Genomic DNA, 23,880 nt, shown 5'->3' on the forward strand with positions numbered 1-23,880 from the left:
GTCCTTTACATATGAGATAGTTAATCTCGGATTCATTTAGACTGAGTCTTATCTTTAAACTGAGGACAAAAAGATCCTACCTCCCTGGGTTGTAGTGAGTATTCAATTTGTTTAATACCTGGTATATATGAAGGGCTCAATACTTTTTCTCTTTCCCCTAAGATGCTCAAGTTAGGGCTCTCCATTTCTCCGCTTACAGAGCTATCCTTCTTCTTGGGTGCCATTTGCTACCCTTTCTCATTGTAGCTGATTTGGAACCTGGTTTTTCATATATTCGTTCTTCTGGGCATAGAAAAAGATGTTTGTTTTCCTGGTGTGTGTGTGTGTGTGTGTGTGTGTGTGTGCACGAGCTTGTTTCAAACCATATTTTCATTTGGACGGAGTAAATGAATCCTTCTCAAGGTTTAGCATTTGCGGTCTGAAAAAACAGAATTAGAGCCTTTTCAAATCTGATAAACGGAAGTTTCCAGCTGCTATTCTTTCGATCTAGCCAAACACTTTATGCTCAGTTTGAAATTGGTCTCCTTTAGTTTCCAAGCTCCTAATTGATACACCAAGATTGAACTCTCTTTCCTCCTGATATCTTAACTGTTCGGTTCTAAAGTAACTGCTCCGTTCCATTTAGCATATTTTAGAGTTTTCTTTCATGTGAAAAGAGATGGTCTCTGGAGAAAAAATAATCACTTTTTTCCCATCTATAGTTTATTTTTTTTAATTTAAAGTAAATTTGGATTTCAATCCTTAAATTCCAACTCTATATTTTTATCAGCATCTTCTACATTTCCATTTTCCAGTGGCTGATAATCCAAACAGAAGCAACTTGCTTCTATGGTTATTTCATCCAGAAGCTTCAGGAATAATTATTGTATTGGAAAGTTTGACAAAAAAGAAAGAAAACAAGTTAAGAGAATTAGAAAAGAAGACATATCTTTTAAACTATACAAGAATAGCATGAATAACCATATACCAATAATTTTGAAACCTATATTAAACACATAAGTTTTTTGGAAAATAATGTAAAGAGCCAATACTGATGCAAGAAGAAAAAGAAAACTAATGCACCAACATGTTAAAGATATTGAAATTATATGCCTAAGATCCTTTCCCTCCGCTACAAAACAGCCCTAAGCTCAGATAGTTTTATGCCAAACTTCAAGAGAATCAATAATCCTGATCTTAAATAAACTGTTCCAAAGCACAAAACAATATGGAAAGGAGTCCAATTCGTTTCGTGAGGCTATGAGTTTATACCAAAAATGAGGTAAAGACATATAAGAAGAAAAAAATTAATTTTATTTAATAAAATAGATGCAAAAATCCCAAATAATAAAAATGTTAAAAAATAAAAAATGTATCATGGGCTTCCCTGGTGGCACAGTGGTTGGGAGTCCGCCTGCCGACAGAGGGGACACGGGTTCGTGCCCCAGTCCGGGACGCTCCCACATGCCTGGGAGCGGCTGGGCCCGTGAGCCATGGCCGCTGAGCCTGCGCGTCCGGAGCCTGTGCTCCGCAACGGGAGAGGCCACAACAGTGAGAGGCCCCCATACCGCAAAAAAAAAAAAAAAAAAAAAAAAAAAGTATCATGATCAAGTAGTTTTTTTCCAAAAGTGAAGATAAATAGACATTTAAAAAATCCATTCCATTCATGTTAATGGACTAAAGGAGAAAAATTACATGTTCGCCTCAGTATATATTGGAAAAAAATTTAATGAATTTCAATACCAAGCCAATATTTTTAAAAAGTTATAACTACAAATAGGAGAGAACTTCTATAACATGGTAACAAGCTACCTACCAAAAACCTATAGCAAGCATTATATTTAATGAAAAAAATTTCAGTCATTTTCTTAAATGTTGGAAAAAGACAAGGGTGACTACTCTCATTATCATTCTCCCTAGTGTCTGTGGAAGCTTATAATACCTTTCCTAATTATCCCCTGTCCTCTGTACTAAGTCCATCTCTAGACAGCTCTCCCCTGGGACCCTCCCCTTAGCAGAGTAGACTTCCCAGGTCATGGCTATCAAGTTTGGCCATGTCACATCCAACAGAAGCTCTGAGAGTTACCATGTGATTCTGCAATTGCTCTTTTCCTTCTGCCATCAGAAGGCCATTTCTCAGACAGGGGCTGCTTCTTCCACTGGATCGCAGAAGAAAGGAGATAGGACTGCAGCCAACCATAGCCAACTGTCACCAATGGGTAGGTGCGATTAAGAAGTTAAGACTTGATCTTGGAAACCTCTGAGATTTGAGAGTGTTTCTTATCATATCATAACCTAATGAGAGCTGACCAATACAGTCCTGAAGGTCTTATCCAACATGAACATTTTTTAAAAATTAGATATAAGGGCTGCAAGAGAAAAGGCAAAAAATTCATAATTAGATGATATGATTTATGATAAAAACCCAATACATTCAAAAAACTACTAGAACTCATAAATTTCAAGCAGGTTGTTGCATATAAAATCAATTAAAACGTCAGTAACTTACACCAGTAAAAACATAAAAATGACAATCATTCCAAAACAGTGGACCATAAATTCCCATCTCTTATTGTGTGGGCTGCCCATAGTGACTTCTTTCCAAAGGGTACAGTACAAAAAGGGGGATGAAAAGAACAACTTCACAGTGGAGACCCCTGACAAACACTACCTCAGCTGAGTGATCAAGGTCAACCTCCACATTGATAAGTCATGGCGACAGCATCTATTCTTGACATGATGTGATGAGAATGGGACTTTACCTCTGTGATCTTCCTCCTCAAAACCCAAAACCCCAGTCTAATCATGAGCAAAAACATCACACAAACCCTAATGGGGGGACATTCTACAAAAAGCCTGACCAATATTCCTCAAGTTGGTCAAAGTCATCAAAAATAAACCCCACTTCAGCCCATGTATTAGTCAGGTTTACTGTGACAATTCTGGGTAACAAACAACCCCGCTCACAACGTTTTACAACAATAAGTATTTATTTTTCACTCTCCAGCTTATAGATTGGATTGTGGGTCTGCTGGGCGTGGCTGAGTTCAGCTGGACTTGACTCTAGTAGGTACCCAGGATACACCTTAGGTTTAAGTCAGCTTCTCAGGTCTCTCTCATTCGTTTCACTGGAATGCACCCTTGGCTGGATGATACATTTGTTTACAAAAGAACAAAAATGGGAAAACTTTCTATGGTAAGCCTCAGAAGCATTTTTGATTATTGATTGGGTCTTTTTCTATGGTAAAGGAGAATGAAACTAGCTCACTTCAAAATATGTTTCTAGAAATCATTTTTTCCTCCACTAGATAAAAATATGCTTTTCAAAAATCAACTCTTTTTTGCTCCACTCAGAAAAAAGAGAAACAAAAAAGCCCAAGAACATAATATTACAGACCAAGCATTATATGATTTGTCAAGATGAGCTCTATCTTCAGACCTTGACAAATCACATATGGAAGGAAGTCATATGGAAGGAAAGGACAGTTTTGATGAATGACGCTGGGGTCAGATGTGGATGGCTAACCTCTGTCCACATGCTGGGCTCTGACTGGCACCCTGCATCTGTCAGTCAGCACATGGGTGAGCTGCCCTATCTCATCTGTCACATGAAAGAGCAGGCATAATAGGTATCCTTACTGATGAAAAAACGGAACATGCCCCTCTCTGTCTGTTCACTGTAGCAATGTGGACACGTCACAGAGGCTCTACATGGGGAAACCACCCTGGGGGAGGGCTTAGTAACACCTTAAGACCATATTTTTCAAGTTATTCCATAGAAATACCTCTTTTCTCAGAGACAAATGCCAAGTGCACACACATATACCCAGGGAAACCAGGAGATAGAGCCCAAAGGATCCTGGCCTAAGTAGAAAATGTCTTCCAAGTCTACTGATTGGGTTTTAAAATGTCATATGAATATTTCATTTGATTTCATATTATCTTTTATTTAACATAAAATAATGCTTTAAATTGCCATCTGGAATTGAAAAAGTCCCCTAGCATTTTAGCCTGTGCCTTGACCTGCAATCAGCATACCACGTGGGCACAGAGTGAGGTGCTGACAAAGAATACAAGAGCTGGTGTCCGATACTAGCGGAATCTGTCCACTTTTCCATTTCCACAACTGCTATCTCAGTCCAAGTTACCACCATCCTTTTCCTGGACCACAGTTTTACGGCCTCCAAGCTGGACTGCTTGCTTCCACTCTGATCTACTCTTCGCTCTGTGTTCAGAGTGTATTCCACTACTGTAAACCCTTCCATGACTTTTCATCGCTATCAGTAGAAAATCAAAATCTTTAGCAAGGCCTCCCGGCCCTTGTGGTCTGACCTCCACCAGTTCACGCAACCTCCTCTCTGACCACAGTCTTCTCACTCTCTGTGCTCCAGACACATGGCCTCAAGCCTGCTAGTCTGTTTCCTCTCCATAGACTTAGAACAACCGATTCTCCTACTTAAACATTCTTCCTTTTACCCTTATTTTTGTTTAGACCCCCTAATAAGTCAATTTTCTCCTATATGACATTCTGACATCATATTTCTCTAATCCACTGGCACTAAGCTTCTTAAGGAGAAAGGTAATGTCTTCTTTCTGTCTGTTCCTGATGCCCGCCTAACACCTTCCCTGAACACATAGTAGCTGCTCAATAAATGTTTTGTAAATGACACGAGAATGAGCTAGTGAAAAGTTCATCTTCTTTCAAGTCCAGAAAACTAAGGCTGAGAGTGTATGAGTAACTTAAAGAATTTTCTAATACAATACATACTTTGTTAAATGTCCATTCTAGTTATCAGGAGGCAAAAAAAGTTAGACTGAAAGCTTTGTTCCAGCTTCGCCTAAGACACCATTTAGGTAACTCTGGGGATGAGAAAGAACTTTTGAGTGGCAGAATCTCGTCAAAGACTTGAGACAGAATTTATGAATCTCTCCTGAGTCCTGACACCTGAGTGCTCTTAATCAAACTGGTCCCCCAAGAACATTAAATGAAATGGCAAGGGCTTCTTACATTTTTGAAATTTCAAAACTGCTATCGATATAAATAATTATTTGGAGTTTTTTTATTTCTTATTCATCATGCCTATTGGGAAACATAAAAAAACAGAATGTTTTGTTCACAAGCACCATCCCTTGATGATGATTCTTGTACTGGCTTGAGGCCAACATGAAAAAGGGGGTAGAATAAACTGGCAGTGAAAAGCACAGCATTCGCTCAGTAATCATTCCACCAACTTTACGAAGGTCCACCTGCTTCTTAGAGCTACTAGGATACAGGACTGACACTCCCCGACTACTGGTAGCTCAAGGCCTCCTAGGGAAGATGGGTCATCATCAGAGAGTCACGAACAGTCTGTGGTTTGGGCGTGGTACATGAGCTCTTTCAACCTGTTTCCTCATCTCTAAAATTAGGAAAATGACAGTACTTACCTCTTAGAATTGCTGTGAGATTAAATGGGATAATGACCATAAAGGGCTTAACTCAGTGTCTGGCACGTGATTATTTATATCAGTTGGAATGTTTTTGCTTACAAGGGACAGGAAACCTGACCGGTAGTGACTTAAATCATGGATTTATTGTTCTGTTAACAAGCAGCCTGGGGGTGGGCTATCCACTGAACTGTTTAGCAATGATGGGGATCTGGTCCAGCATCTCTGGAATTCTCTTGACCTGACTTCACAGTGTAAAAACGGCTGCCATTGCTCTGATCAGGGACTTCTCAAGTGCCTCTCTCCTGACAGCAGTAGGTACATCTTTCCTAAGAAGCCCAACAGACTTTCTTTTATACTCCACTGGCCAGAAGTATAATATGTATAAAGTGCTTAGCACAGGGCCTGGTACATACTAACTAGTCAGTACAATTTAGCCATTAGATGACAATGATCGTGGTGATGATGATGGTGATAATGATGGTGGTGATGATAATGATGATGAGGATGGTGATGGTGGTGGTGACGGTGATGATGATGGTGGTGATGACAGTGGTGATGATGCAATAGAGAGGCAAAACATATGTACTTTCGCCTTATAATCAAGACATCTCTCAACTTCTGGATCCATGTGTCCCTCTTTTCTAAGGTCTGACATAAAGATAAATGGATCACAGAATACGGAAGCGAATTGGACTAAGTTAAGTTACTGTTTGGGATAGCAAAAAGGAAGGATGGTCACGGATAAACGGAAGTAGATAAAATAGGATGTGGTGTTTACACTAGGGAGGTTGGTAAAGTTGGAGAAAGCATGGAATCATAAAGCATGAGCTATGAAAGTCCTTCTCATCCCCCAAATGAGGAAACCAGGGCCCAGAGAAGTTAAATTATTTATTCACGGCAATATAGAAATTCAGTTAGAACTCAGGTCTCCTAAAGCCTACGATTTTTAAAAAAATTTTTTTACAAAAACTCACTCTAAGGGTAACAGAAAGAAATGCCTAAAATAGACTCTAATTATTTGTGGAATCAACTGCTGTCCGTCTGCTATAATTTTACCCTTCCATCCTGGCATAAAAAGAGTTAATAAATAAGAGTTTTCTGGTTATAAACAACAGAGAATTCCAAAGATTCCTTGGTTAGTTGAATGGTACAAAAGCCTGATGGTCAAACCCTGCTTTCAAAAGATTCCATAATCTATAGTGTGTGCTTAGTTATAAGCTGAACTTTTGATTCCTTGCCCCCGGAAACAAAGAGATATCTCTATTTCAGCAATCAAACAAGTGATCTGGGTTCAAATCATGGCGTGTGTCCCTTGAAAAAGTTCAGTTTCTCAGAAATAGACTCACAGACATAGAAAACAAACTTATGGTTAACAAAGGGGAAAGGGGGGAGGGAGGGATAAATTAGGAGTTTGAGATGAACAAATACAAACTACTATATATAAAATAAACAACAATGACCTACTGTATAGCCCAGGGAACTATATTCAATATCGTGTGATAATCTATAATCTATATGGAAAATAATCTGAAAAAGAATACATACATATAAATATATGTATATATGTATATATAAATATATACTTTGTTATATACCCGAAACTAACACAACATTGTAAATCAACTATACTTCAATTAAAAAAAGAAGTCCAGTTTCTTTGTCCGTCTGGAAATAGAAACAGCCACTCCAGTCATAATCCCATGATACTGAACAGTCTATATTTTACTTTGTTTCTTGATTTAGCAATTTGTCTATGGACTGGGTACATATGCAACAGATGGGAAATAAGTATGTGTCAAATGCTATCCCAACACTAATACATAGATATCTGATCACCTTTTGGACCTTAAAAAGATGGGGTTAACACAAACATCAGAGAGACCAAACACAGTGGCACATCAGAGGCGATGGCAGTCAGAGCTAAATCCTTACTAACAGTAATACCTAATTTATATCGACACATTCCACATGTCAGATGTTACGCTAAGACTTTGACATGCATTGCCTGTTGCATTTAATCCTCACAGCAACCCTCTGAGGTAGGGACAGCTATTGTCAACTCTCACTTGGCAGATAAAGAAACAGGTTCAGAGAGCGTCACCCAAGTGGAAAATGATGAAGCCAGGATTTGAACAGCACTGATCAGAGCTGCATTCAATTGTATGCAATAGGAACCAGACTTCAGTGGCTTAACCAAATAAGGGTTTAATTTTTCTTACACACCAAGAAATCCAAGCATAGAGAACTGAGGGCTCAAACATCAGCTCAGGAAGTCTTCAAAGACTCAAAGCCCCAGTTGCCTTCTCGCTTCCATAGGCACCACCCTTAGCTTGCGGCTGTTGTCAGGAGAGGGCTGCTCCACAGAGCAGCCCTGTATCTGTATCCACAGATACAGGCACTGCATCTGTAGTGAAGCAGAAAGAAGCAGAAAAGCGAGGGACAAAGGACATGCTAGCCGAATCTGTTCCTTTTATCAAGGAAATGATAGCTTTTCCAGTAGAACTCCATTTATAAACTAGTTGACCAGGACAGGTTAACACAGCCATTCTAACTACAAGGAAGTATGGACATGTGAATGTTTTTAACCTACCATATTGTTACCCTAAATAAAACTGGGGTTCTGTTACTGAGAAGCAGAGAATGGATATTGGGTAGACAACCAGCAGTGCCCGTCACAAATCCAGGTGGCTATTGGATGTTAAAGCTCAAGAAATAAACGTGCTCATAACTTCTATGCCAGCATGAACATCAGATATTCTACCCCATCCCCCCTCCGCCCCCCGCCCAAAAAATGTTTAAGGCCAACTTGTCACTCAAGTGATAGTTTTTTTACTTGGCTTCTTCTAAAAACCCAGTCCTGGAGCATAGAGGAAGGAAGCCTGAACGCTGTCTGGGTTCTATAACCACCACTTGCCTCCCCCGCCCCCCCTTTTCAGTGAAGTAAATGACCATCGAGCCTTCTGCTTCCCGATGACCAAACACCGAAAATAATTTTCTTTGAGAAGATTTTGTTCCACCTAATTTGTGAGTAAAATTTCCTAAGGGCAGTAGTGAAAGGTCTAAGATAATGAGGAAGTCTTCAAACTCAGGGGAACTGATGAGATCTGCTCTCAAAGTTACCATACACCATTAATCAATTGTTACTAGGCAGAGTCATGGAACCCAGATAGAGGTCAATGGATCACATGACCCACCGCAGGCCAAACGGCCAGCATCCTGCTGCTTAAACAAAGCAGAAGTGACTTTGTAACTATTCCCACTTAGCCGAATTCACAACCTAGGCTGGTTTTTCATAGCCAGGGTTCAGTTCAGACTGTGGAGAGTCACTGAATAAAATAAAGTCGAAAACCCAGAGGTGGGTGGTAGTGTGTGTGTGTGTGTGTGTGTGTATGTGTGTGTGTTGAGAGGGGCGATGTCACCAAGTAAACAAGATAAGTTGGCCACATAGTTTACAAGAAAAACAAATTGGAAATAAAAATCACATTTAGCACATTATCCAGTTTAACTTAATGTGTCCTTATTTGAAAATTGCAGGTACTGTTACCCATTATTTTCAATATGCATTGAAATTTAATCTTGTCCTTTTTTTGATCTAAACCACAGAACACGGTACTCTGATTTTTCAGATGCTCTGTAAACCAGCTCCCATTATGTCAGACCTATGACAGATCTTGCCCTTCTTTGATTTGTTTGTTACTGCTTATGTGCTAACTCTTTGTAAGAGTATCTTTAGATGGTTTTGAAAGGTAGATAAATAAACATCTCAACATCGCCTTTAACTATTTCTTAGCAAAATCCAAAACCCCTTCTCTGTTAGTTCATGCTTCCTCTGATTCTAGAACTTTCTTGGTATTAAGGAAAAATATAAATTAAAACAAAAAGTAAAATCACTTATTACAGAGAGCAGGACAATTTTATTTTATAAACAATTCTCTCCTATCTTGGTTCAGCCTGTTCTTTTTAGTCATACTTGGGACAAGACGCTGGACATAAACCACATTTAATAGAAATACACAAAAGGCGATCCAGAGAAACAAATTGGGCTGTGTTAAGGTTCTCTTTCCATATCCATTTAGATACGGAACAGTTAGTGCTTGGAAGCCCCCAGTTTTAGTTCCTGAAGTAAGAGAAGTCCTCTAATTTGTCAAATAAAAACTTACCCACCTTTGTACCAAGGCAGAAAAATCTGTGCGGATCTAATTTACCATGACTAAAGATGAAGAAGCAAAATGAATCCGTTTAGGATCTCTGGTGTGTATTTTTAGTTTATGCTAAATCTTTTCTAGTATTACCAATTCTTTAAGTTCTGGAAGTCAGAGAGCATTCCAATGAAACATTTAGGAATCTTTCTGACAAGCACAAAAGAGAAGCAAAAGTTAAATCTTACATGCATTTTGACCAGCCTTCCACGTTTAGGAATTTCTATTATAAAAATAATCAAAAGAGTACAAATAAGAACATGTAAAATATATTCATCATATTCATTACAAAAATACTTGTTAATAGTGAAATTTGCAAGTCACTAAAATGTCCCAAAATAATGGATTGGCGAATTGCATGATGATGCTGCAATGAAATTCTCTGTAGGTAATGAAGATCACTATTTATTGATATTACAAAGATGTCCACAGTTCAGTGTGATGGGGGGAAAATCAGCTTATAGAACAACCTATGCAGTACGAGCTCACTTTTGCACAAAGTGCAAAGATGTAATATGCTAAGAAAAAAGTATTTAAAGGATATGCTCCAAAATGTAAACAATGGTTGTCTGTGGGTTTATTAGGCCATAGACAATTTCTACTTTTTCCACAATAGACAATTCACGTCAAGGTTTTAGCAAAATATCTTAATACATAAGGTCCATATGTATTAGGTATTATTCATATGAGGGTTTTAGCTTTATCAGCCATTGCCTCTGATGTGTTTTGCCCCCTTCTAAGTAATTTCCTTTTCTTTTAACAATCATGAGAAAACTATACAAGAAGTGATTTCCATTTTGAGGGAAAAAAAGGCTGGGGGGAAGGTTAACGAGAGGTTCCTGCACCAATGCCTGCCATCCCATCTGGGTTAGTGACATGCGTGTAAAGGGCTAAAAAGAGAGGCGGAGGGAAAGTGAGAAGGAAGGCTTCCCCCACACTAAATGAAAGGCAAACGATATGCATATCAGCATCCCAAGATATACCACTCTACTGGGAAAACCCAAGACAAAAGAATTATCGGACACAACAGTTCAAAGCATATTGCACGTGTCAAAACGTCTGTCATCTTCTATAGAAATTCCCCATTCTAAGAGAGAAAAGGGAAACTTTCGCAAAGTCACTCAGGAACAACAGCTGACTTTGTCTCCTTCCTCTGGCCAACTCCTCCATCTGAAAACCATTTAGCTCCATGCTAAAGCTTGCCTGGAAGGACCAGACAATAGGAAGGTCTCTTTCATTGTCAAGGACAGTTACACTTTGAAGATGACGCTCAAAAGAGGTTAAAATGGGTCAACAAGCAATTGTTGGGCCTAAGCAAGGACATGTGAAGAGGACATTGTTAAAGTCACAAATAAAAAAAATCTCGATCTCAAAGAATTTAACTTTAATCTAGAGGAGGTGTGGGAAGGAAGAAGGGAACAGGCAATACCAATTTCATCCCAAAGAAGAATTGAGAGGGGAGGGGATCTACCCCAAGAGGATTAATTAATAGACAGTTTGGGGATGATCTCTGCCATCCCAAACACGCACCCACACTGTGTATGAGAAAGATAAGTGTAATTTAAGGCAAAGTGAGAAAAACGTGACTTTTCTAAAAATGATGTAAATGCAAGTGGTATTAATTCTATGCCGGCTATTACATTTGTTAAGTTTTATTTTCTGGATGTGCTTCGGGAACTATGTGTGGCATCTAGTCAGATGATAGGTAAGTGGCTGGGTGGGTGGGTATATTTAAACAGTAGTTATTTCTTTTGTGCAATTTCTTAGATATCTTTAAAAGGAAAGTCTCAAAATCCCTCTGAGAAAAGCTGATCTAGAGAGAAGCAACAAGGCAAATCTGTGTCAGCCCACCTAGATGCCTAGGTTTACAGTCTGGGTCTGCCTTGTTCAGGCCACGTGACTCTGGACAAGCACCTTAACCTCACTCCTGTCGGTCACCACCTGTGTAAAAGGGGATAACAACAACAGGCCAGCAGGAGTATCGGGAGGATTAAAGGAGAGACTGCATCCGGGAGAAATGAAAATGCATGTCTACATGAAAACTTGTACATGCAAGATTATCACGGCATTATTCATGAGAGCCAAATAGTGGAAACAACCCCAATGGCTAAACAAAATCTGGTCTAGCCACACAATGGAATATTATTCTGCCATAAAAAGGAATAAAATACTGACATGCCACAACATGGATGAATCTTGAAAAACTATGTTAAGGGGAGGAATCCAGTCACAAAAGACCACATATTATATAATTCCATTCATATTAAATACTCAGAATAGGGAAATCCATGGCGACAGAAAGTAAATTAGTGATTGTTCGAATGGGCTGAGGGGTGGAGAAGAAGGGGAGGATAGAAAGGTGATAGATAGCTAAAGGGTATAGAGTTTCTATTTGAGTGGGTGAAATGTAAAAGTTACTGTGATGATGGCTGTACATACCTGTGAATATGCTAAAAACCAGTATATTGTATACTTTAAATGGATGACTTGTATAGTATGTAAATTATATCTCAATAAAGTTGCTAAAAATAAATAAAACAAACCAATCAAGAATGATGGACAAATCTTTGTGGCAAAAAATAAAACAAAATACTATTTTTAAAGGATGGTGGAGAGATACTACAACAAAGCAATCAGAACAGTGCTTGGCACAGAGTAAGTACTCAATAAACACTGAGTATCAGTAATTATTTTTGAGAGTAAGTATAAATCATTGTGAAGAGTTTTGGGAAAGCTTTGGAAAAGAGTACTGTTACGTAGTGTGACTAATGGTAAGACTGAAATTTCCATTTTAATCTTAAAATATTCATCTTTAAAGATTTTTCGAAATTTGACCTTATTCCCTGAAATCTAAAGACAATCTATTCCTCAGTAGTCTATTCAAAAGGTAAATTTCAAAATACAATGCAGCTTTTTCTCTTCCTTAGAGAGTTTGATATTTAAGTACATTAAATTATTTATGATTGTCAGATCTTCTTTAAGCTTTAGAAACTGACTAGCTACAGAATCAAACATCAGAAAAGTAAGAACGTTCATTCATTCTGAAATACACTTACAATTGAAATCATTCTTTAAAAAAAATCTTTGGACTATTTTCCAAAGGCCACACATATTATGCCTAGATAAAAAAAAAATAGCTGTTGTCAATTTTCAAAATCTCAAACAATTCAAAAAGATAAAAATGGTAGATTCACTCCTATCCCCCACAAGAACCCAACTCTTCTCTCCTTCCATGTGTCAACATATGTGTCTATTTATAGATCTACAGGTACGTTTCACTTTATAAATTATCCATGCCTTTGGCCTTGCTCAAAGGTGAATTTACTAAGAAACCAATGAAATTTAAGCTTCAGGGCTCCTATTTGCAAAGACCCTTCCAAGGCCCTCTACCTATGTTCATAATTTTGTATTCTTTTTCTTAAAGAGGCCCCCTCAAAATATATAAGCTCAGGCTCCACAAAGTTTGATCTGTCCCTGGTTGCTACTTCCTGCACTACCCATTACTTTGTCCTTTCAAATCCTACCTCTCCAAAGTCAAGTTTAAATCCTACTATGGGAGGCCTTCTATGATTACTCCAACCCAAACTGACTTCTTTCTCTAAGTTTTTGCTGCACTTATTCACTAGACAACTTCAAAATCCTTTTGCCACAACTCTCCAGGTCAACTAAGTTTTGGAACTTAATTTTTTTTTGTATATTATTGTGCACAAGCTATATATTATGTAATGGTGCATAAATCATATATTACATAACACTGTCCCATCAGGATCCCAAGTAACACCCCATAGTCAATTATATTAACACATCTTCATCAAAATACATAAATATTCACACTGAGTTAAAGGCTATAAATAGCCTCACTTGAGTTTGGGTGATACTAACACCAAATGAGTTAGAAAAGAACTTTCAGTTTTCAGAGATCTTGGATTTTGGAATTACGGCTAAAGGATTATAGACTTGAACGTTATTGTGTTATTATTTCATGTCTCATCAGTTAGGTTTTACTTGACCAAAACGGCTCTTCACCATTATATCCCCAGTGGAAGGTGTCTGGCATATAAGTGGGTGTTTAACACATTTGATAGAATGAATGAATCAATGGAAGAACTAAGTTTTATACTAGGTTGAGCTGGTCAAGGGGAAGGATTGTGTCCTTTTCAGTTGACATTCACAATGCATGCTGGTGCCCATAGTGTCTGGCACATGGTGAATACTCAACGCATGCTGGTTGGGCTGAATCACACTTCTCAAATCTCCCACAATGACTAGCTAGGATATTGATCCCAATATCACTGACTTACAAAATCAGATTGATTCCCGTAGTGGAGGGAAAACACCAGTTGCAGGATACGGAAGGAGTAGTAAGAGAAGGAGCCTAGACATGGCAAAAATTTGTTGTGGGAAGAGTATTGATGCAGGTGAAAAGACCTTGGACTGTGCAATAGGGAGGCCACACACCTTAAGAATTCTGGAGCATTTTTCCTAAGGAAAAGTAGACTCCTGAAAACAACTTCTTTCCTGGGTCTCTACATGACAGAATCCTCAACATCACAATGGTATTTACAACATTGCTTTATGCCTCCCCACCCCCGCTGCCTTGTCTGGGTAGTTTCAGACTTTTATAGATAGTCAGGATAAAAGATTACATGTGATAGTAGACACTGCCCACTGTCATTCTATACTCTACGCTGAACTCTTCTAAACTGGAGGTTCTAAATGGAGTATTTTGTTGAGCTGTCAACTGTCTACATTGTTTTTAATAGAGAATGACTGTGAGCTTGTGTGCTGGGGGCAATCACTGAACAAATTGCTTTGTCTCTCTGTGTTTGTTTCCTTGTCAGTAAATGGGATACTGCTGTACTACGTGCCTCATAATGCCGGGATGAAGGTGAAGAATACGATATATAAAACTTCTCAGAGAGACATGATCACCTGGTTACCAGAAATAATATTCACTGTCAGTGTAAGGCAGCTGGATCTATAAGCCTGAAATTAGCCCTGCATAACTGATGGTAATATTTATGCTAATTGTTGTTGATATTAACATCAAAATAATTATTTGCATTTGCATAGTGATCTTGCTTTTCAAATGCTTTGATTTGATAGCAGACTTGTTCCCCAAGTATCCTTCGCAGTAAACAAAACACGTTATCCCAATTTAACAGTGAAGAAACTACAGCCAAAGGATGGAGTGACACTAAGTTCAGGTCACATTTACAGGAACAAATTCTTGGCTCTTCAGACCCAGGTCAGCCCCAGCACCTTAGCTCTTCATTAGCTCCCCCTCTACAGCCTTCCATCCCTTCCGCAAGGCTGAGGTGGGTCAGCTCCAATAACCTTGGAAAGTGCTGCCGTCTTTAGTAAAACCTCAAAACCACCTTCCCTTTCTTGAGCTTCTGAGACTTCATTCACAGCGAGGATGTTGCTTCAAACAAAAAGAAGGATGTGATGATCATCTCTGACCCCACTCTGCTCTTCAAAGTGTTCGAACATATCATATGTCATCAACTCCCAGCTATCACCTCCTACTCTCCACTTGGTTATAAGGAGGAGACGGATATGAGTAGAGTTTCTATATTGACCTCACTTAGGCACCAATAGCATGGAATAAAAACTGATTTATATATGATATCTGTATGAGGTGGAATACACACATTCACATGTACATATATTAGCTCTAATGATACAGAACGTAATAACACAGCTTTACACACAAACAATATTGTATAATATATAACCATATAGTTTGTAACTTATGTATATATAATTATAAGCTTCAATATATACATGTGTATATAAAATTGTTAAAAATAAAGCTTTCTCATCTGTGAAGTAGCGATAATGATATCAGTAACTACTTCATGAAGCCGTTATGAGGACTAAATGAATTAATATATTCTAAATGCTTAGAACAGTCCCTAACATAAAATACATACTCAGTAAATATATCTGCCATAATTATTAGTTATTTTACAGAGTTCCTCACTTGTAAACATTATTCACTAGAGACTCTCCTAAATATTTCCTTTCTTCAATGTACTAATTTTTTAAATTTATCACTAACTATTTTCCAGTGCCACTTTCAGAAAAACATTTTTTTCCCTAAAATGACACATTATCTTCCTTAGAAAACTGTTGTAGTACGTGGTAATAAATGTCCCTTAAGTCAAACCACATATCCCTGAAGAAATAAAAGCAAACTGTAATTCAGAACCTTAGCAACAATTATTTTATACCATAAGACCTCGTTCTGGTCCTCAAGCACACACACATATTATTTATTTCCTAAAATTGATGTGTACCCAATTATAACTGCTTAAATCAGCACTATTTTCAGAAATAATGACATTGGGAAAGATTTAACTATGTTTACCTTGGTGCATTTGTGTCTAAGTTCTAGTGTCATTCAGAAAGACTTGGACACCTGTAGCCCATAACTGTGACAGTCAAAGCCGAAAAAGCTCTTCATCCATCACTATCTAAGCTATGGTCATGGTTAGACCAACTAAACTCCCAACCACGTGCACCCAAAATGAGGAAAATTAAGATGGCTCATTACACTCCTCCAAGGAAGAATGGGCTCCTGGAGGTATTTATGAAGGGCTGCTTTCTTTAGCTCTGATTCTTACTTCACTTTTTTGAAAAGAAATCCTTACCTTGAACCCTACCAGTTTACATGGAATCTAGTATATTAAGAATAGAGTTTTGAGCAATGTTTTCTCAACTGTGTTCCACAGGACACTAGCGCTGCAAGGTGTTGATAGGCGTTATATTTTTAAAATACATATATGTGTACACACACACACACACGTCGGTGTTCCCTGAGCACATAAAACTGGGATACACTGGGTTAAACAGAGTTTATCAGATTTTTGCCATGGGATTTTGGGGGATCCTTAATATATTACCATGACTTTCTAAGTGGGAGCATCGTGGCCACATCTCCCAGACATACTCATCTATAGCTTCTCCATCTCACAAAGAATCTTTCTAATTCTAGTGTTCCATTGGGAAATTGCTTTAGAATACCATGTATCACATATTTTGTATCTTTTGCTTGTATCCCTTTTCTCAAATCTGAGCAGAATTGCTTCTTCTGTACTGTATTTTTTTAGTAAATTCACTATTTTGTATTTCCACAGGTGAGGAAATCCATTTACTATATATCAAAAACATTTTCTATTCCTGCATTTGACCATTATAAAATTTTGGTTGTTTTATAATCACTTAAAGCAATGCTCTCTTGACCTTAAAAAAGAAATCAATTGTGCTAACTCATAATTAACATATCCCAGAATCAAAATTTTACATAAAACCCACGAGTGTGCCCACCCATTTCTCCCTAACCAAATGACATGAAGTTGAACTTACGGTTGTCGCAAGAACTCTGGTGAGCAGATGCCATTATATCCTCAGGAAACCACAGCAACCACCATTGATAACCCGTACATTCTTTTATCTAAAATCAGGCTAATAAAAATAAAAAAGCGTATTTATTATAAAATCATATTAATCTGGAACAAGAAAAGCGCTAGTTTGGGGATACATTTTTTTTTTCTTTTTCTTTTTTTTGCGGTACACGGGCCTCTAGCTGTTGTGGCCTCTCCCATTACGGAGCACAGGCTCCAGACGCGCAGGCTCAGCCACCATGGCTCATGGGCCCAACCGCTCCGGGGCATGTGGGATCTTCCCGGACCAGGGCACAAACCCGTGTCCCCTGCATCTGCAGGCAGACTCTCAACCTCTGCGCCACCAGGGAAGCTCTGGGGATACATTTTTTAAGTGCATTACTCCTAGGGAATAATATTCAAAAAACATCAAATCGTCCTCAAAGGATTAAACAGACTTCTAAATGTTAAGCAACTATCAGGTATAACATTTCATTTCGATTGAAACTTTGAAACTTACATTTGGACTTTAGACAGGAGGACATCTTAAAGTGCAGTAGGATTTTACATGTATCAAATTCCATGAATCCAAGTCTGTGGGAAAATTGCAAGAAACTTGAGTGCAAAACTGCACATGAATGACTTGGTCACATTGATTTGTGTTTCTCTCTGAATGGTGAAAAAAATAACACATTAAAAAGAAAAAAAAAATAACTAAACCCATAAAATCATTTGATAAATCAGTCTCTGCATCGGCTCACAGCGAAAAGCTGCCACGTTTAACTGACGTTAGCCAAAATCAAAAATACTGCCTAAAACCACCAGTTTGATAAAACATTCCCTAAGCATCTCCTTTGCATTAAACTTAGTTCCATGTGTTTCAGAGCCTCCAGAGAGGATCCAGCTTCAGGTTTCTGACATAAAAACCTTAATATAGCCTGTAGAAAATTCCCCTAGGCATATTGGGAGTAATCAAATTTCATGTTAACTATTAAATTACAGACATTCAATTATGTTTTCAAAACCTCTGTTTAGAGACTCAGAAGGCCCTTAGAAAACATCCTTAAACTAAAGCCCAAGTTGGCAGGTGAAACCGTTTACCTGCGAGAGCAAAACAAAGCGGGGTCCTGGCCATCCCTGACGGTGGCACATTACGAAGTGGCACGCGATGTACCCCATCCCCATTGTGAGGCACAAATTCTTTGTGACACTGGGAGACACTGCAGAACAAAAATACTATTAGAAATCCTTCAAAAGGAACATTTTTGGCTGCGATAGAGACTTTTGACATTATTTATTAGGTTCAAAACTGCTTCTGTGAAGCCTAACAATGGTTCTGTGGAAACCAGTACATCTGAGGCCCTTTCTGTTGTTCAGGGCAGGCATTGATTGGAAGATGGGCAGCGCTCACGGAACAATTCCCTCGCAGTGGTCAGTGTAAGTGAGCCTTCACCCCCGGCCTAGGAGGGGCCTGTGAACAAACCGTATGGAAACGCGGGGGTAGGCGGGAGGGCGGAGAGGAGCAAACCTTGATTAACCTCTTGGAGGGGAGATGGGTGGGAGCACGGGCAAGCACAGGAAGGGGCGCTCCTGCCAGACTGCCGGGGAGTCAGGAGGATGAAGATGCCTGGGGAGCATCTCTGGTGCCATGGCAACTGTGCCCCTTCCCACTGAATTCCCGGGTGCGCCCAGGAGCCAGCTTTGGGAATCTGGGTTTGCCGGTGCGCCTACTGCAGGTGTCATCCTCTCTTCCAGCTCAAGCTCTGACAAACTCCAGGAGACCCTGGACGAGGCAAAGGGGGTCTGGCTTCTCCCGTTGAGGCCGACGGCAGTGTATGGCCTCAGAGTAAGACCTGGAAGGCAAAGAAAAGCCAGGGTGGTGCTCAGGTGTGTGGAATTTACCTGCCCCGCTGGGACTTAAAAAAAAATCTCCTGATAACTGGATGTTTGAGAAATCGATGTTTGTAACGTGCTGAGAAAAAATTTTAAATCCCCTGACATTATCTTCATGTGCTTCCCATATTTCTTTAAGAAAATAAACTGCTATCGATTCTTTTCCTATTGTTTGAAAGCACCTCTTCCCCCCAAAATAACTTTTACAGAATCCTCATAAAACGTTTTTTTGTTTTTGTTTTTTTGCGGTACGCTGGCCTCTCATCATTGTGGCCTCTCCCATTGCAGAGCACAGGCTCCGGACGCGCAGGCTCAGCGGCCATGGCTCACGGGCCCAGCCGCTCCGCGGCATGTGGGATCTTCCCGGACCGGGGCACGAACCCGTGTCCCCTGCATCGGCAGGCGGACTCTCAACCACTGCGCCACCAGGGAAGCCCAATCCCCATAAAACTTAATTTCAAGACAAACAGTTCAAAACTTCTAAAGAGAGGGAAACAGAAGAATGGGTGACTAAAATAAATCCTCAAATTGGAAATCTGGGGAAAATTTGTGAATGGAAATTATTCAGATCTGGAAAAACAAACAGATCCGCGGCGCATTTAGACACACTGCTGACAGTTTAAAACTCCAGGAGGCAACTATTTCATGAGTTTTATTAGAAACGTCAAACTAGGTGAAAATGAAAACAATCAGTGGGCAATCCAGTGGTTAAGACTCTGCGCTTCCACTGCAGGGGGCACGGGTTTGATCCCTGGTCAAGGAATTAAGATCCTGCATGCCCCGCGCCCTGTGGCCCCCCCCCAAAAAAATCGTTTTTAGGTAAGAAATCCTGCCCACTGACCTACGCAAAATTAAAGTGTAATTCTTCAGTAGTGTATTAAGATAACTTAGATGATTTAAATCACTTTCTGTAAACTTTTAAAGGGCTTTGAATAGCATGCAGATGTCTGAAATATTTGGAGCCACCCAGGGGATCATTGGCAAACTCAAAAAATATGAAGAAGATTTCAAATGCACATTGCCTTCCTAACAGTGGGTGTCAAATGGTATAACACTAAGTATTTCAATTTAGTTCATCACACACTGTTCTATGTTTGGTATGCACTGGGCAGCTCCCACTACACACTTAACATAACCAAGTCAAACTGTGAAACATTTTTAGTGAGCCTGATTTCTCCAACGTGAGAATTATTTCCTGGAAGTAAAGGTAGAATGGCATTTCAATATGGCCAGGTAAATAAAAGCTTTCAGAGAGCCAAACACATTGCTTTGTGAAAACTAGATGCTTAATAACTATTTGGTGATTTGAATTTACAGCCCTGGCATATGACCCATTCATTGCAAGACGATTCCACCTAAGATCATAGATGTGACTCTGGAATTTAGAGAAACAGAATACAACCTAGACAGAATATGCTGTCCTCTGTCTTGGGACAAAGAATAGGAATTCCTTCCCTGAACGTAATTCAATAATGATGCATTTTGTAACAAACTGTCTTAGAGGAACAGTTTGGTGTAAGGGAATATACAGGCTTTGGGGGCAGACCATCATAGATTTATATCCCAGCATATCACCTGGCCTAAGTCTCTTTGTCCTTACCTGAAACATGAGGATTGTATTACCTATTTCACAGGGTTGCTAGTGGGATTAAATCTGTCCATTCGTTTTCTTCATTCATTAATATTTGAGTGCCTGTTTTGTGTCTGGCAGTATTCTAGACACTGGGAATACAGAAAGGAATAAAGCTGCAATATCCCTGCACTTATGGAGCATGCATTCGAGTTGGGAAGAGAGGGAGTGGAAGAGAAAGCAGGCTGACAGATAAGCAAACGAAGAAATGTATAAGTGTCAGCTGGTAGTAAATCTTAAGGAGGAAAATAAAGTGAGAAAGGTTAGGAAAGCCCACCCACGTAGGTGACATTTCAGTAAAGACCTGAAGGAAGCGTAAAAGCAAACTAAGCAAGTATCTGAGGGAAGAACATGATAAAATGCAAAGCATCTCGTACATAATAAGTGCTCAGTACCTATGAGCTATTATTGTCATATCTGGAATCTTAATAGAGGAGTGCTCTGACCTGGAGTCAGAATGGAGGCTCGAATCCTGGCTCCGTCCCTAAAGTTACAGAATCCCTGTGGGCCACCAAATCGTCATCTAAACCACGGGAAGATAACAGTTCTTGCCTCAGAAGGCAGCCGTATGGACCATAGTTGAAGATGTATGTTCGGATTTTAGCATGTCGCCTTATACATAAGACTCAAAATGTGTTAACCTGCCAGCATCCTCAACATGCCATCATCAAGCCCATCCTCCCAGAGAAGGAGAATCTCTGACTCAGCATCCTTGGTAGAAAGTCTCCCAGCCTCAACTTTACCATTTACAGCCCAGGCAGGACATTATCCTCTAGTTCAGAGAAGGTTCTCCTTTGGACTGTGTCGAAATTTCTCTTTCTTCTATTGGTCGATTCCAACAAACTGTATAAATATGTGCAACAAAATCTACCCAAAAAGTTACCTAAAAAAAACAAAAGCTGCATAAAATCAGTCTAATCCTTCTCCTTCTACATGACACTTCCTAGAATATTTGGAGGTATGCATTGTCTCCTGACATTTCCTCTCCTGCAGTCAGAATATCAGCACCATAAACACCACCATCACAACCGCCATTTAGTCGGCCCTGCTGTGTTCAGGGAATTTTATATCAACAACATCTCTTCAAGGTAGTAATTGTCAGTTTACAGAAAATATTGGGCTCAGAGAACATTTATGGGACTTGATCATGGCGACAGAACTCAATGAAACAGTAGAAAGCAGAAATTTGAGCCCAAGTATTTCTGGTTCTGGGCTTGGGTTTCCCTGATGTCAAAGCTCATTCCTTCTGGTCCATCTTCTTACCTTTAAACCGTTCCTCCTGTTACACAGTTTTGAGATACTTCATTTTTATACACATTATGCTGTGCTATGAATTCACACCTTCCTTATTTGTAAAATGGGGATAATAACATTATCTGCCTAAGAGGGTTATATGAGGATTTCATAAAATAAAGTGCTCAGCACAGTATCTGAGAGCATCATATATGGGGGTTGGGATGCTGATGATAATACTTGTCATTATTATCAGGTGCAATACCTGAATCATTAAACTCTTATCATCAGCTCACACCTGTGCTCTCCTCAATACAATACAAAGCAACAAGTAGACTTCCATTAAAGACTGACAACTACAGTTCTTATAGAATGTTCTAGAATAGGACTTACCGTTGAGTCAAATAATTTTGCTGTTTCTATTGAAGTTAAAAACAAAATGTGGCCAATTGAAAAGAGGAAGAAAGAGTTAGGAACCACAAAGTGATACTCACCAGATGGGACAGAATCTCCCTTGGAATTACAAGGGGGCTGGTTCTGAAATCTCACGTGCCTGTTGATATGTGTGCCTGTGGCCTCCAGGTGCATAGGATTTACTGAGTGGACCTGAATAGGCGTTTTTGTCATTCACTATTCCAGAACTGAACTGCCCCAGGCCTGCCTGGGTGATCCTCTGGCTCCCATATTCATTTCTTGTCTGACCGTGAAGATCAATGGGGTCTCTTCCCATTCACTGGATGGTGTTGGAGAGGGACTTGCTTCTCCGTGGCTTTTTTTGTCGAAAGAAGCTATACTTAGAGCAGGAGGCCTGGGGATGCTGTACTGGAGAGCACAGAGCAGTCTTCTATATGCCACTGGAGTCTGAATCCTTGCTGGAAATACTGTAAAAGGTAAACACATTATTTTGAAGGAAGGCACTTAAATATCACCTACGAAATTAATGGCAGGAAGGATAAAATCAGGCAACGGATGGATTTTTTTGTTTGTTTCATGTTTCTATCCTGAGCGAACAAAATGACAGAGAAGCTAAGGACCCAGGTGCCCAAGTAGGAGAAGAGGAGGGAAAAGGTGTGGAAGGGGAGGGAAAAGGCTGGAAATGCTTTTGTTGAGTTCAAGCTATATTGCAGGCACCGTGTGAGGACCCAGACATGTTGGTCATTTAGTCCTCACAGGAACCTCATCTAACAAATAGAATTATTATCTCCATCTTTTCAGGTCAGAAAGCTAGTTTGAAGCTTATGGGTTGAGTTGTGTCCCCCAAGAAGATATGTTGAAGTCCTAACCTTCTGTAGCTGTGAATGTGACCTTATTTGGTAATAGGGTCTTCGTAACTGCAGTCAAGTCAGGATGAGGTTGTTAGGGTAAGGCCTTAGTCTAATATGACTAGTGTCCTTATAAGAAGAACAAACTGACACAGACACACAGGAAGAATGCCATGTGATGACAGAGGCAGAGAGTGGAGTGATGAATCTACAAACCAAGGTACCTCACGGACTGCAGCACCCACCAGAAGCTAAGAGAAAGGCATGAACTCTCCCTCAGAACCTCCAGAAGGTGCCAAGCCTGCTGATACTTGGTATCCTGCTGATACGTGGATTTCCAACTTCTGCCTCCAGAACTGTGAGATAATAACTTTGTTTTAAGCATCCAGTTTGGGGTTCTTTGTTATGAGTCCTCGGAAACTAACAGACCCACAATGGTTCAAACTCACACGTGTTATCCCAGAATAATTATTAACAGTATCCCTTTTCACTAAAAGAAAAATTGTTCAGACTTGGGGGATAGAAAAGAAGAAAAACCAGGAGGTGGGGAGGTATGGAACGGGGGGAGGAACGAAGTGGATTTCCTGAGTTCTACTATGTGGCAGAAACCGTGCCAGGACGCAGCAACTCTTAGCAAGACTCGTATTCCCTGCGGTCAAGGTTCAGTCAAGTGGCAAAGATGCCGGCCATGTTAGGTAACAGGACACACTACTCCTAAATCGCAGCTTTGCCTGCAGAAGGGGAAATCAAAAGAAATGCCTCCAGGGGCCCCACAGATAACAGAAATGAGAGAAGAGGTCAAGTAGAAGCAGCCATCAGAAGGGGCCAGCCACGACTCAGTTCTCTTATTGCCCTGAGGGGATGTG

The 23,880-nt window shown here is 39.7% G+C and overlaps 2 protein-coding genes across 2 annotated transcripts in view; both read right to left on the reverse strand.

The window, feature by feature from the left end:
* LOC132434000 (uncharacterized protein C12orf42-like) overlaps positions 1–23,880 on the reverse strand; it is a 365,625-nt gene that overhangs the window by 113,303 nt on the left and 228,442 nt on the right. The window contains 4 exon segments of the mRNA XM_069541209.1: positions 16,980–17,078; positions 17,517–17,590; positions 18,098–18,216; positions 22,247–22,633. Of these exon segments, the coding sequence (XP_069397310.1) occupies positions 17,570–17,590; positions 18,098–18,216; positions 22,247–22,633 (527 nt within the window). The 3' untranslated portion in view covers positions 16,980–17,078; positions 17,517–17,569.
* Positions 18,429–21,272, reverse strand: C11H12orf42 (chromosome 11 C12orf42 homolog; the record flags this gene model as incomplete). Its single annotated transcript, XM_060025494.1, is given in 3 exon segments — positions 18,429–18,607; positions 18,610–18,849; positions 21,263–21,272. Coding segments are annotated over 3 exon segments (429 nt in total), but the record flags the coding sequence as incomplete, so codon positions are not given.

The sequence above is a fragment of the Delphinus delphis genome, chromosome 11, assembly GCF_949987515.2.
Source record: "Delphinus delphis chromosome 11, mDelDel1.2, whole genome shotgun sequence".
Taxonomy (NCBI): domain Eukaryota; kingdom Metazoa; phylum Chordata; class Mammalia; order Artiodactyla; family Delphinidae; genus Delphinus; species Delphinus delphis.